Genomic DNA, 15,919 nt, shown 5'->3' with positions numbered 1-15,919 from the left:
CAGTTGATTCGGTAGCTTAGTAGTAGCTTATTGCTGTCTCATTCACAAAGCCCAGTGTGGGGACTTTCAGGAGAAAATCAATGCTGAGTGTGCTCTTGCCCCCTTGTGTCTAAACCTGGTAAATGGCAAAAAAGAGAGAGGAGGAAAGAGCCAAGTGGAGAAGCCAGATAACTTGTATTGAGGGCGCCTCCACAATCAGCGCATGAAGCCAGGACTAGTAGCAGATACCTGTAGTTCATTACTCGGGAGGCTGAGGAGGGAGGATCACTTGAGCCCAGGAGTTTGGAGCTGTAGTGTGTTGTGATCACACCTGTGAGTAGCCACTGCACTTCAGGCTGGGGAACATAGCAGAACCACGTCTCTAAAAAAAATAAAAAAATAAAATAAAATAAATCAGCACAGTTGAGAGCCATGTGCACCTGGATGGATAAACGGAGAACTGTATACATTCATTGAGATGCTTCCTTAATTCCTAATGCATAAAACGCTTGTTGGAAATTAAATGAAACCAAGTGCAACCAATTAGCTTTTTCCAATCTGAAATGAGAGACTGTTACAGGTCAAATGATACTGTTAAGTTACTCAAAATAATGACATAAAAAAAAGTAGGAGAGCAAGAAAGTATTGCTATAAGATAAAAAGATACTTAGAAATATTGGAATGAATATTTGTTGGATCCAAATTTAAGCAAAACCAGATGTATGTTTTTTTTTTTTTTTTTAAAAAGGACATTTTGCTGACAACTGGGGAAATTTTCACATGGACCAGATATCAGATGACAAAAAGAATTGATGTTAATTCTGCAAAGTGTGCAAATAGCCTTGTGGTTATGTTATCAATGCTAACATCAATACCATATAACAGAATGATATATTCTGCATATTGGGAAAGATAAGCTCTTTTTATGTGATTTAAGTGTTTCCACTTAATTCCTCCACACTTTGCTATAATCAGTTTTAAATACTGAAAAATTGCCATTTCTCCAGTCTCCCTGGCCATCTTCCTCTCGTCCTGCTCCCTCCAGCCATGGAGCTATGAGACATGGTGTCCCTTCTGCTTGGAACTTCCTTTTCATTTTTTCCTAGTCATCTCCTTTCACCAATTCTTCAGACTCCAGTACAATTAACACTTCCAAAAAAGCCTTCTATGTTGCCCTCCAGTGAGAGCAGAAGTCTTGTTGGTCTTGTTCACCATTACAGCCCAAGTACCTACCTGGCCCTTGGTAGACATCCATGAATGCATTTGTTGAATGAGTGGATGGATGAATGAAACCATAGAAGACTATAGTTTTGTTTCTCAACTAAGTGATAAAAATACATTGTTTTCACTTCAGTTCTCAGTATGCTTCCTGATATGTAAGGGAAGGAGACTAAGCACCTTAGTGGACAGCACACAGATTATATGTCATATCAAGCAATCATGTCACACACTTTTGTCTTTTTAACCCTTTAGTGGATCCAGCAAATCGAAGGAGCAGAGGCTGCCTTGCACCAGAAAATGATGGAATTGGAAAGTGACATGGTGAGTACAAAGTTGAGGTCTCATAAAAATTAAGAAAAATTTACAAGGCAAATGGAAAATGAAAGTTGCCTCTACCTGTTTTATCTGGCACCATTGAAAATATGTAGCCTCATTATTTTGTGTTCAGGCCATGGAACAAAATTCCCAGAAGTATCCAACAATTTGAAGTTACAGTCTCAAAAAAAAAAAAATTGTATTTTTGGGAAATTTCTAAAACTAATGCTGAAGAAAATTGAATTAGGTGTTTCCTTGTGTTTTCTTTCTTAGGCTAAATAATTTTTCTACTGTATTTAATTATCAGGTAAACCTTAATGAAAGGGTGGATGTAACTCTGATTTTAAAAATCCTCAAGACACCTCCCATCCATTAGGATAGCTCCTATCAAAAAAACAAAAAATAACAAGTGTTGGCAAAGATGTGGACAAATTGAAACCCTTGTGCACTATTGCTGGGAATGTAAAATGGTAGAGCTGCTATGAAAAACAGTATGACAATTGCTCAAGAAATTCAAAATAGAATTACCATGTGATCCATAAATACCACTTCTGAATATACATCCAACAGAATTGAAAGCAAGGTCTGGAAAATATACTTGTACACCCATGTTCATACTAGCATTATTCACAACAGCTAAAAGGCGGAAAAGCCCAAATGTCCATAGATAAATGAATGAGTAAATAAAGTGTGGCATATACATACAATGGAATAGTATCAGCTTAAAAAAGGAAGACAATTCTGATATAGCTAGCTACAATATTACTTTGAGGACATTATGTTAAGCTAATAAACTAGTCATGAAAAGATACTGTATGATTCCACTCACGTGAGGTCCTAGAGTAGTCAAACTCATAGAGACAGACAGTAGACTCTGGTTGCCAGGGGTTGAGAGGAAGAGGAAATGTAGAAGTGTTGTTTAATGGGTATAGTTTTAGTTTTGCATTATGAAAAAATTCTGGTCATTGGTTGCATAACAATGTGAATACACTTCCCACTTCTGAATCATACACTTAAAAATTGTTAAGGTTGTAAATTTAAGTTATGTGCATTTTACCACAATTTAAAAAAAATTAAATCCCGAAGTCTTAGGAATTGGTTATTATTAACTTACAACAATGACTAGAATTTTATAACAAGACTATCATTAATATTAATCATGATAACTAAAACACATGCAATGGATTCCTATCTGGTCAGGGAGTCCTGTAATAAGAACAACCTGCATCTATACAGCATGTTGCAGCTTACAAGTCATTTACTTGTATTTTATACAGGGTTCACATTTTACTAAGAGGTTAGGCTCTAAAGTTACAACATATAACAAGACCCGTATTCAATATTACCCTTGAAAGCTCTTTAAATGAACAAATATTAATTACATCATGAGCCTGTACCAGATACTGTTCCAGGCACTGGAACCCAGGCATCACCAGGAAAGCTGACAACAAAATTGCTGCATGCAGACATATATTCTCTCAAAAGTCAACACAATTGGGTTTTTCTCCAGGGTTGGAAGAGGTCTTTGTTTTTTCAGTTAAGCACCCAGTGAAACAATTAATTTGTGCTTGGGACTATGTTGTACGCAAAGATACAGTTTTGAATGCCGACGGCAAGATGCTCATGATATGAGAGGCACACAGAAATTGCGAACAAGTGAGGGGACGTCAATTTTATGTCTCCCAGCTCATGTGGGCTTTGTGGCAAGGGCCGACACCCACTCATTAAGCAGCAGTGTGGGTGGATTCACTCCCACTTTTTATCTTTTTGTCTTTTTTTTTTTTTTGCCACTTCCACTTTTTAAACTGTTATTTGTCCTTGTGTTTGCTAATTGTACACAGATGAATTTGAATAAGTTAAACATGTTTTTTATACAAGGCAGCTATGTATAACATTTTATAAAAGTCTTCCAAAGATATACTATCAACACAGATAGGCGGGGCGCGGTGGCTCACGCCTGTAATCCTAGCACTCTGGGAGGCCGAGGCAGGTGGATCGCTCGAGGTCAGGAGTTCGAGACCAGCCTGAGCAAGAGTGAGACCCCGTCTCTACTAAAAATAGAAAGAAATTATATGGACAACTAAAATATATATATACAAAAAATTAGCCGGGCATGGTGGTGCATGCCTGTAGTCCCAGCTACTCGGGAGGCTGAGGCAGGAGGATCGCTTGAGCCCAGGAGTTTGAGGTTGCTGTGAGCTAGGCTGAAGCCACGGCACTCACTCTAGCCCGGGCAACAGAGTGAGACTCTGTCTCAAAAAAAAAAAAAAATTAAAAAAAAAAAAAATTATAAACACAGATAGACTTGTTATTTAACACTTGTCAAAATGTATACTTACTTATATACTCTCAGATTGGCATTAAAAGTCTTTTAGAGCATTCCATGTGGGTTTTTCATTATATCGTTTATGATTCTTTCCATTGATGTTCGCATTCCCTCTGTGAGACTGTGAAAGTTGGACAACGTCCCCAACAGGCAAAATCTATGACTCTACAAATACTAGTGATTTGTCTTATGGTAGAATTACAGAAAACATTAATCAATACAATTTACATGTCACTTTCTAGTTAACTAAGCTGACTCTATTTATCAATATGGCCCTTTATTATAGGAACAATTTTGCAAAATAAAAGGCTACCTGGAAGAAGAACTAGACTACAGAAAACAAGCTCTTGACCAAGCATACATGGTAGGTACAAGCAACAGACACCCAGAGTATTCACAATTATATGCCATGGAGTAAAGTATCCTATTTACTTTGCCATGCCATGTACTTGAATAGACCACAACATTCAGGAATTATTCATTAGTTTCCAGTTCTAATTTTAGAACAAATATATCCTTAGCTCTTTGCTATTATAATAGTCTTATAATATTTAATAAATATTACATGGTATTCCTTTTTTAAAATTAAATATATATTGTTAGATAATATTTAGATGAAGGACAGATTGGATGGCAGTGTAGATTAAAAAGAAATTTTTTTTTCTATTCCTGTTCCTTCTGTATAAAGAGAAATTTTATTAAATCCAATTTTGGGGGAATCTGATCTAGGTAGAATACTAATTTGTTTAATGTTTGTTATGTATATATTTAATTCATTTATTTCTCACAACAACCCTATGAGGTATATATAAGATTATTATTAGTATCTTATATATGAAGAAAGTGAGGTTTAGAGAGCATAAGAATTTTGCCCAAGTTGGGAAACAGGTAGTGTGTAGATTTGACTCCGGACCCTGTGGCTCTAACTACCATAACCCAGCCACAGAGAGGGAGCCTGTGCTGGTAAGTGGGTTGTGCCTTTTTCTCTCCCACAGAAGATTATGCTGATTGAGAAGCACATTTGATCCATTCCCTGTATCAAATTCATATCACACAATTCCTAATATTGGACTACAGCTCACATTTCTTCTGTCCTGATGCCAAGCCTCCCCCTCCCCCATTAATTCACAGTAATGAATCAAAAGAAAAAGAGCAAACTAGAGGAATATTGCGAGGAGTTGCTAGCAGAGGTTTTTATAATGCTTTCCTGGAAGCAGCCTGAGTCACTTTTGGGAAAAGAGTGAAGCACTTAGCCCCTGCTGTAACAAAGATGAATTAGTCTTCCCCCTCCAAAATGAGTAAGAGATTCTGAGCATTGTTTGAGAAGAGAATGCGAGTTGGTACTAATTAAAGAAGAGAAAAGAAAGTGACTTTTCTCTCCCTTCCTACCCTTTCACCTTTGCCGCTTCTACCTATACATAAAATAAGGTTAAGATGTATGTTTATGTGGTACCCAAGACTATTGAGTACTCATTCAAAAAAAGAGAAAAGAAAAACCTATTTAACTTTTAAAAGATGAGATCTTCTTAGTCTAGGACAATATTCCCCACCAAAGCATGTCTAGTTGCTTCTGTCAAAGTTACAGGGGATAAGAATGTAGATTTTGGCCACTGTATCTGCAGCTTATGGAAAAAAATAAAAACCAGAAATGAGGCATTAACCCTTCATCTATAAAAGAGGAGAGTCAAAGAAAAATATTGTAGCTAGAACAACTATAGATCTCAGAGAACTAAAAAACAGACTAATTCCAAGACTGCAGGTCCTTTTTGATCTTATTTCCTAATTTTATTTCAAGGAAAAAATATGGAGACTATAAAGCCATCTTCAAGTACAGAGGTTTGTCATGTGGAAAAGAGAGGGCATTTTTTGCATGAGATATATCTCCAATTTCAAGTATTTTGTTCCAACTTAGACCACTTATTTTTAAAAGTACAGTCACCATGATAGATGACTTTAAATATCTGAAGAGTTGTCAAGTGGAAGAGAGAACAAACTTATTCTCAGCTACATTTGAGAATAGGAGGTACAGTTAACTATAGCCGAGTAAGGGCTTTCTAAAAATGGAAAGTATAGGGAATGGACAGGATCCCAAAAGAGAGAACACATTTCCCCTTGCTAGAGAAGTTCACATATTGGCTAATGACCCTTATGGAATGTTATAGGACAGGGATTTTCAGAAGAGCAGTTAGGCTAGAAAAGCTTTGAAATTGCCAAGAGCCTGTAAGTCTAAAGTAATGCATCTATGCACATACATGGTGTACTTTCCCCCACCACACCTAAATGCCAAGTTCCAAAGTTAGACTTTTCTAATTCTATTTGCCAGAGAATCCAGGAACTAGAAGCTACTTTGTACAATGCTCTGCAGCAAGAAACTGTTATCAAGTTTGGCGAATTATTAAGTGAAAAACAGCAAGAGGAGCTGAGGACGGCAGTAGAAAAGTTACGGCGGCAGATGCTGAGGAAGAGCAGAGAGTATGACTGTCAGATTCTTCAGGAGAGGATGGAGCTCTTACAGCAAGCCCATCAGGTGAGGACCGAGTCGCTGCATCTGTGTAGGGTCAGCACTAAGCCCGTGGGACTCAGTGCTGCGTACATGGTGTGGAGTGTGGGTATGGACAAGCCCAGGAGGCAGAAGTTGTTTTCAGAGACAAAAATAAATAGCTGTTGTTTCTCACTTTCACTCAGATACAGGATGACAGTTTTGTCATGATTTAGTCTTGAGAAAATTGGCATGTCAGAAGCATGGCATACTGCTACTGTTTTTAGAACTTTGTCAGAAAATACTATTAGAATCTCAAGGAGGCTGATGATCTCCCCTGTGCAGGGAAGCAGGACCCTCTCCAGGGCTTCCCTCCTTCCGCTCCTGCCAGTCCGAAACCTAGGCAGCCTGATCAGATACTCTGAATAGGGTAGAAGAGAAAAGGGCCTTTTTTTAATTCCCAGAAGAAACAGCAACAAGAACAAAGCCTGGAAGGTCCATTTACTTCCTGGCACTTGCTGTATGTCAGGAACTTAACTAAGGGCTCTTACTCACATCATTTCATTTAATTTCCATAATAGCCCTGTGAGGTAAGTATTCTTATTGTCCCCATTTTGGAGATAACAATACTGAAGATAAGAATGTATAAGCGATTTGCCCAAGATGACACAGAAAGTAAGAACAGAGTCAGGATTACAGCAAGGTCTGCCTGACTCCAGACTGGTGTGTCTAACCACTGCACTACACTGTCAGCCATGACTTGTATGATTCCTCCAGACCAGCAAGGCTTAAAATAGGCACCCAATACTAATTTCCAACCAAAATTCTTAATTTCAACTCTTCATTCATGGCATAGCTTGACAGGTAAAAAAGCAGATTCAATAAGTATTCCCCAAACTGAAAGTGTCAGGCTAGAGTATTGAGTCCCTAGAAGCTATAAGAAGCAACTGGTACAGTTGGATACATAAGAAGTAAGAAAACTGTGGTCATTAGCAATCAATGAGTGGAAAAGGAACAGGGTTTACTTTGTGACATGAATAAGAACAATTCACGGGGAACACGACACTTAGCACACTCCAGAGGCAGCCAGGAGCACTGTGGATCTTTGTAGGCTAACAGGTTACCCACGTTAGCAGGAAACTCTGAAGCCATGTGTCCCCAGAGATGATAAATACAAGCATGTTTCTATCAATACCCCTTCAGATTCCATCACAAAGTTTTGGGCTTTGACCCATGGAAAGAGTTTTTAAAGCCTTTATTAATAGGCTCTATGGCATCACTGCATTACTTCATGCATTCTTTCCTTCTAGCACAGAATAAAAATGTCCTCTGCACAAATCTTAGGCTACGATAACATTTAGTTAATTTCAACAAATTGGGAGTTATATCATGGAACCCCAAAAAGTGTGTGTTGTTAAGATGGACTAATAGTTATCTCAATTTTTTATAAAATCCTTACCCCATTTGAGTCTCTCTTTAAACCAGTTAGCTAAGGTACTTCACTCCTGAAAGAGTGGGTTTTGTTTGTTTGTTTTAAGTTATACAGTTTGAGTTCATAGGCACATTACATTTCTGAGCCTCAGAGGGTTCCATTGACTGTCTCTTCCATTTCTGTCTCCCAAACAAGTGTTCATTTGAACATGCCTTTTCCAGTTATTTCTTACTCTCCTTCTTCCCTTTTAATCAGTAGCTTAATTTCATAGAATTATTCCAGAAAGCATTGGCCAGGATTTGTCATATGTAATTATGTAATACACTCTAACTTCTAGAGCATATTAGACATTTCTGCTTGAATGTTTCAGAGTGAACTTAAACATTCATTCTTCTCCTTCTCTCCTCTCACCCCATCTGCCTGTCTTGGTCAGTAGAATTATCATATCCACATCATTCAGGCTAGAAACACTGGAGTCTTCTCTGTCCTTTTACCTCCAAGAATTAATGCCAACACCTCTGTTTCGCGTTTCCCCTGAAATGTTTTTGAAGCTGGTCCATTTTGTTTGCACTTGTCACCCAGGCATGTATGTGCAGGACCTTTGATTATTGCAACAGCTTCTAGGTACTGCCAGATGTCCTCTATGGTAACCTGACTCCATCATCTACACACTTATTCAGTCAAATCTTTAAATGCATTTCCTAGATGCCGTGCTAGGCAAAGAGAGTTCACTATGGACATTCACAATGAAGATTAATACAAAGAATAATTATGATACATCTTAATAAATGGCACTTTAAAAAGTACATACAGGTGCCATGGGGTCTTAGTTCCAGCTCTCCTCTCCTTGGTCTACCATGCATATCACCACAGACTGTTCTCACCTTTTCTCATGGTACATTCTTGCCCAGAAGCCTCCATGGTTTCAATTTCCACTTGAGTCAAGCGTTGTGCAAATCTCTTCATTAGCTGGCTACCTCTCCCCAAAAATCTTGATATGAAACAATCTCCAGAGCATACTTTCCATTCCACTCATGCAAAACTTCCTGGTACCACTTGGGCCATGATTTCCCACCTCTAAGCCGTTGTGTGTGTGATTGCTCACTCTAAAATGCCCTTCAATGCCCATTTCATTGATCCAGACATTCTCATTTTTCCAGTCCCAGTTTAAGATCCACCACCTTCAGGAGCCTCTGCCTGATGAAAAAAATGGACCACACACTGCTGAAAACATCTACATTCCACACCCTGTTACACACTCATTCAAAACCATTCATTGAGAAGCCACTGTGTACCAGGCACTGGGAATGTAATGGCAAACAAAGACATAAAGGTCACTACTGTCGTCTGTCTTACAGATGGAAAGGGACAAAGCCACACATGGACAGTGACCAAGACAACTTCAGAGAGTGGCAATAAGTGCTATGAAGAAAGTTATATGATTTGTGTGAGTTTGGGAGTAGGATTGGCCACTTTAGACTGGCTGGTCAGAGAAGGTCTCTCTGAAGATGTCTAAGACCCAAGGAACCAGTCACACAAAGATCTTAGCAAAGTGTCCCCAAAACATAGGGGCAGCAAGGGCTAAGTTCCTGTGGTGGGAATAAGTTTGGAATATTTGAGGAACAGAGAAAAGGGTAGTATGTCAGGAGCACACAGAGCCAGGGCAAGATTGATAGGAGGTGAAGTCAGAGAGCTAAGAAAGGGCCAGACCACGTAAGGCCTTACTGGAGTTGGGTTTTATTCTGAGTGAACTCAGCCACTCTTCCTCTTTCCCCTTCCCACCTCCTTAAACTGGAGGGCCGGTGGTGAGCATTCACATTTAGAGAGTTCACATTGTCTGCTGTAGGTGGATGTAGGATGGTCAAGATAGGAGGTAGAAAGAGCCAGTGGTGAGCTATCACGCCAGTCCTGATGAGGGATGACAATGACTTGGTGAACTTGGTCACAGTAGAGATCAAAAGAAGTAGGTAGAAAAAGGATCTATTTTGGACCTGACAAGGTTTCTTTCCTGTTGGATTGGATGGCAAGTGGATGGGAAGGCAAAGGAAATCAAGCATATGTCATACAATGTAGCATAGCAAATTCATTTAACAAATATGCATGGACAGCTTCTCCATGCCAACCACTGTGCCAGGAATTGGAGATGGTGATGAAGCTGTACTGATTTTTGCTGTCGATTACCATTTTTACTTAATTTTATTATTCAATCTGGACCTGATAGTTCTTTGTGATCAGGAACTAACTGATGCCTTATCTGTATTCTCCATTATATCCAGCACAGTCCTGAACAGGCAACGAATGAGGTGCCCAACAAGCACAGACTTGATGGCTGAACAGATACTGCAGTACTCTCGCATGCTCATGACTTTATAATACCTACCAACAGACATGCCAAGGAATTACTTGCACACTTAAGGTGGAAATGTCTTGCAAATTTATGCTTTTACTGTAGCTTTGGAGCATAGCCAGCACTATGGAAATATACACCAGCACACACATCACACACATATATACACACCATCCCCTTCTCCAGCATCCATTGTCATGTAATTTCAAGGTCAACTTCGATGGTCTCACTCTGACCAAAGCACACCATCCTCTCCTGCACAAACCTCAGCTCCTTTCCTTTAGAGCAGGATTTCTCAAACTTGGCAGTACTGACATTTTTGAGCCAAATAATTCTTTATTCTTTACTGTGGGGGCTTGGGGGAGGTGCTGTTCTGTGTACTGTAAGATGTTCGGTAGCATCCCAGGCTTCTACCCACACCCTAACTTCTAACTGGGTACACACAGTACCCAGTTGTGACGATTGAAAAAAAAAAATGTCCAGGCAGTTAGATAGTAGCAGTGATTGCACAACTTTGTGAATATGATTAAAAAAACCACTGAATTATACAATTTAAAATAAACAAATGTATTAACTAACTCTTAAAATATCCAGAAATTGCCAAATGTCCCCGGGAGGGGGGGGCAGGCAAAATCACCCCCAGTTGAAATCTACTGTTTTCGAAAGAAGGAGATGTGATTTCCAAGTTCAAGTATCCTTTGTTCTAGCTTCCCTTTTTTCTCCCCATGTTGCATTATAAAAACCTCTCTTTTTAAATTATTGCCCCATTTGGCTTCTAGTGTTTTCTTCTTAGACTCCCCTAGTTTTCTATTTTCTAATTATTCCCAACAGAGGCATTAAATAACAAGCCTGTGTGGTATATCTATGTGCAGGAACACAAAAAGCCTTTCAACTGCTAGATATAAATGTGAAGTTTTTACCTGTGAATAATTATCTATGTAATGTCGATTTCAAATTTGTTTTGTTTAAATTAGTGGAATTTTGTTAAATAGTTGACAGGTAAGTTCAGAGACGGTCCCAGAGCTGCTTTGTCTTTCAGATTACTTGTGCTATTTTTGTTATGTTCTGGGTTTTTTTCCTAATTTATGGTTCCCTCCTGGGAATTTTTGTTGAAGCATAATCTCTATTTTGTTTTATGAGAATTGGCCAATCCTGTTTGGTGAGGCTATACTACCCTGAAACAGTTGAAATAAGGTTGAAAAAACAAAGGTTAGCATAGAACACTGGTATTGTTTACATTTGTGTGAGTCAGCCTTAGCCATTTTTAATGTGATAATAAACAACCCAAAATCTCAATCCAAATGGTTTACAATAAAGCTTGTTTTTTGCTCACTAGCTCTGGGACATACTGCTCTCTCTACAAGGATGTAATATTCCCACATCTCCCTCCAACTCACATTCCACTGGCCAAAACAAGTCTCATGGCCAAGCCCGATGTCACCCGATGTCAGCGCGGTGGGGTCTATACCTCTCTCACTGGGAAGGCATTGGCAGGCATAGGCCCAGTACAAATAGGTGGCAAGTATTTTTTGAAAATATAATCAATGACAATGATTTTCCACCACAAGTATGGGTAATTTTTGAAACATGCAGTACCCTTTTGGGTAGGGAAAAATGTACATGTAATGTTTCCATCTGCTAGTACAAATGTTCATATTTTTATAGTACGTTTTGCATTTTAGTTTGGTGAACGACTTTTCTGTACAACTTAACACCCACTAATGCTTTCTTTTTTTTTTTTTTCTTTCTTCAGAGAATCCGTGACTTAGAAGACAAAACAGACATCCAGAAAAGACAGATAAAGGATTTAGAAGAAAAGGTATGTGTTGAGTTCAGTATCTATTTTATTCTCTATTTGTTCAATTGGAAAGTCATATTGATGTTGCTCACTGCATTTGCTTTCTGGCTGCTCAGTTATTGTGTATCTTGCAGAGGCAGGTGTAGCTACTGTAAACATAGCCTTCACCTTCAGTCAGGCACCAGAATTCCTGAAAAGGTTCTGGCATCAGTAACCCAGCCTTGACATGTTTGCCCTTCGTGTTGATTTTTTATTCTTTTCTGTAAGTGTTTTCATTCTTCATCATCATTTCCTTTCCAAAAGTTTCTTCTGAGTTTTGTCATTCTACTTTGCTCTTTCTTTTAAAAATATTTTTAGAACCTTTTTAAAATCTTTCCCATTATTCATAAAAAAAGACCTTTCATCTTTGTGTAGTTTCACCTGGACAGTAAGTTCAGAAACTTAGGTTGACCTATGATAATTAGAGCCTCCTCTCACTTGCCTACTGGTCGGAAGGAGTAACTGCTGCTTCCAAGTCAGCCAGTGTTTGGGGGTAAAACACAGTGGTTCTTAGAGGGCACTGGGAAGTGGGTGTGTGGTGGAAGAAGGGACAGGGTACTGGCCAGCAGGCTGCAGTGAGCCAGACTGTCCCTGCCCAGGACACAGCAAGGATGGCAAGGAGGTTTTTTCTGGATTCCAATCTTATCGACTAGAAGTAGCTACCCGAATCCCAGCATTGAAAAAGGAGAGGGCTGTTTTGCAGTATCTTCCACAGGCACACAAGAAGAAAATAGCAAACCATCTGCCATTCCTGAGACAATAGTTAGAATTTGGTTCATCTCAAATTGCTTCTATAGTTACCCAAATATGTGAGGTCAGAGAGAGTTGGTGGGGTCTAGTAGCCAGACCACCAGGCACCCAGATTCACCCAGATTCCTATACAGGTGGGTCTTCAGGGACTCATCTGACCTCGGGTAAGTGACTGTACCTCCTATATCTAAGCCAAGTCTATAAAACAGAGATAATACTTGCCCTTACCTTTTCTCATGAGTTCCATGAGGAACAAATGAAGTCACTTTATATGAAAAGTAGGATACACTAAGAAAGTGTAAGTCAAATTAAAAGTATAATTTTTCAAATTTCCACCTCTCAAGTACACATCTTCTGCAAAATTTTAAATTTGAATTTCCCTCATTTCAGAAGTGGACTGTTTGGTTCTGCAGGATCAAACGAGGCAAAGATAAAGTGCAATAAGCCAAGGACTGAGTCTAACTTCCCAGTGATTGGCAGGAAGACCCACAGAGGGCAGGGATTGCTCCCAGCTTCCCTGGTTGTCAGAGCCCATGCTGGAAGTCTTCCATTGTCCACACCATTGCATGGCCAGATCTTAGCCATCCTTTCTGCTAATCCATAAACTGTCTTAGGGCTGGCTCAAGGGGAAGTCAAGGTTAAGGCAGCTCTGCCCCCAAAACTTCATGATACCAGTCAGTCCTCATTCAACTGAGGTTTAAAACCACAAATAAAAGGGGGAGTTTTTTTAATATCTATTAATGTTAGCACCCTAGATTATTCTCTAAATCCCATGGAAATGTTGGGAAAAGGGGAATTAATATTATGTTCACTGTCAGAATTCAGTATGAACTTTTTCACAATTCTTTTGCCCAATATACTTTACAGGTCTGAATTTCCTAAACATTTATGACAAAGAGGTAATATACAGAACAGAAAACAAGGATTCTTTAGTTATCAAAGCTGCATATTTCATAGATGATAGCAAATTAAACCACTTCAAAAACAATTCAGTTGATTTCAGATTAGAGATTTGACTGAGAGGTGAGGTTTACAACTCGCCTTCTAGTCACTTGACTTCAGTTCTGTTTGCCCTCAAGTCAGGTTAAAAAGGCTAAAGATCCCTTATGTCAGAGATACTCTTCATTGTTTCCCTTGGGGTGCTTGAACACCCAGTCAGGGTACATGCAATATCCCTTCCTTGTTGCTCATTTCCATGCTCACAATTAGTACGAGTCAGGGGGTGACAACAAATGCAAAATTGCTTCAACTGTGCGCAGCACTTTACCTTATCCAAAGCACTTCCACTGCCATTATCTCATTTGATTCTCAATTATTCTGTGAGACAGACACAGCAGATGTTATGATCCTCTTTTATGCAGATAACAAAACAATGGCTCGAAGAGATTAAATAACTTGCCCAAGATTAGGTAACCAATCTATGGCAAATTAAGACCAGAGAGGTCAGGGTGTCTGACTCCACGTGCCATGGTCTGTCCCCTACACTGCAGGGACCAAGAATCTCATTACAGACTAAGTGATGGGCATCTCCTCATGCCCAGAGAGGTAGCTCTGATGTCTGATAGTCTCTTAGGTTTAATGGGAAGCCTTCCATTCCTCTCCTCAAGCTTCTCCTGCTAGTTATATCTTCAAGGAATGAAAAAAAAAAAAAAAAAAAAAAAGGACAGAGTTTCTGCTTTTCAGAATAATAAACCAATACATGGCTCCTAGCACCATATTTATAACTTGTTTGTAAAATTTAGCAACAGTGAAGCAAGAACTTTACATGCAGTGGCATTAAAGGAAATATGCAAATAACATGCACAATATGGCAATGCCACAGCCTTGATTCAAAAATGTGTCCAACAGGATGTTCCTGGAGTGTAATAGTCAGCAAAAGACTTACTGATTCTGCAAAGGTGAGCCACCAAGGAAATCAGTTATCTTTTGAAAACTGACCTGACCTGTGACCTTTTATAATTCACATACAGTTAGTTATATACCAGTGCTACACAAGCATGAGTTTGTCTATTCAATTATCAGCTTCTCTAGTGAAGTTTCTTGTAAAGAGAGACAAATCAGACTTCATTTAACTTCTGTGAGTCAAATAAAGAAAAGTCTATCTCAGAGGCATGACAGCTAGAGCAAACTGGTACTTTCAGTGTCTGAAGCATCCACTGATGTAGAAGCATGTTTCATACCAGTAGCACGGCCACCCACCCTCACTTGCCCAGGGCAGACCCCGTTTATACCTCTTGCCCCAATGTAATTACCAACAGTGTCCATTTCCTTCTCAGAAGTGTTCCACTGTGAATAATTAATTATATGTTTACCTTACATATTAATATTCTCCTTACTGCGCTTTGGTCCTAAAACCTACCATATAAACCAAATAACGATAGCATTGAGTGATTAAGTGTATGTTCTGATCATCTTTTGTGTTTTTGAAATACCCTCCTGTATATGAAAGACAGAGCAAAGGATACATAATGAATTAAGACTCAGGATAGCTAAGCTCTAGCCCTCGCTGTGCCATGAAATTGTGTGAACTTAAACTATTGATTTACTGCTCTGTGCTTATTTTTCTCATCTGTAAAATTAGAAGCTTAGACCAATTATCTGTAAGACCCACTCACAATTCTAAAATGTATGAATCAGTGTTAGCTGAACACCAGCATTGCTGTCAGTAAATACATGAAAGGTATGGATTGTTTAAACAAAAAGGTAATTGAGGTATATGTGAGCAGTGGTCATGCTTGAGCGATGTGGAAAAGCTGAGGTTTTGTACTACCTGAATGGCACTACAGAAATTCAGATTTACATAATCTTCTTCTTTTTCTTCTGCAGTTTCTGTTTCTATTCTTGTTCTTCTCTCTTGCCTTTATTCTATGGCCTTGATGTCAAGGTGCCTCTTAAAGGTAAGATTCCATTTAATTCTCAAACTGTGGTTCTAAGAGGTATTTGATAAGAAGGATGCTGCGTATAGTTACTATGCTGTGTTTTTTAAAAACAGACACACTTGGTTTGGTTAGCCTAAATACCCTAAAATGAGAAAGAGAGACAATCTATTTGGGTGATTATTGGATAAATAAAGAATCTATAAAGTGTGCTGGGAACCAAGAATATTTTCCACTTAACTGTATTACTTTGGGTAGTCACGATATCTGTGGACCTTAGTATTCTCATCATAATTTCCCATTACACAGAAAGAGTTGCTTCTATAAATGCAAAATAAAGAAATATGACTTTATCTT

The 15,919-nt window shown here is 38.9% G+C and overlaps 1 protein-coding gene across 2 annotated transcripts in view; it reads left to right on the top strand.

Annotated features, from left to right (window-relative positions):
• The window catches only part of JAKMIP2 (janus kinase and microtubule interacting protein 2), a 46,985-nt gene extending 31,422 nt beyond the window's left edge, over positions 1 to 15,563 (top strand). For both annotated transcript variants that reach the window (XM_069484173.1, XM_069484172.1), the window contains 5 exons: positions 1,453 to 1,521; positions 4,128 to 4,205; positions 6,165 to 6,368; positions 11,853 to 11,918; positions 15,513 to 15,563. In XM_069484173.1, coding sequence (XP_069340274.1) covers positions 1,453 to 1,521; positions 4,128 to 4,205; positions 6,165 to 6,368; positions 11,853 to 11,918; positions 15,513 to 15,563 — 468 coding nt within the window. The remainder of the gene's footprint in view (positions 1 to 1,452; positions 1,522 to 4,127; positions 4,206 to 6,164; positions 6,369 to 11,852; positions 11,919 to 15,512) is intronic.
• The last annotated feature ends 356 nt before the right edge of the window (positions 15,564 to 15,919 follow it).

Source organism: Eulemur rufifrons, chromosome 10, assembly GCF_041146395.1.
Source record: "Eulemur rufifrons isolate Redbay chromosome 10, OSU_ERuf_1, whole genome shotgun sequence".
Classification (NCBI taxonomy): domain Eukaryota; kingdom Metazoa; phylum Chordata; class Mammalia; order Primates; family Lemuridae; genus Eulemur; species Eulemur rufifrons.
Note: the sequence above shows the minus strand (reverse complement) of the source record. Positions and strands in the feature narration are given on the sequence as shown.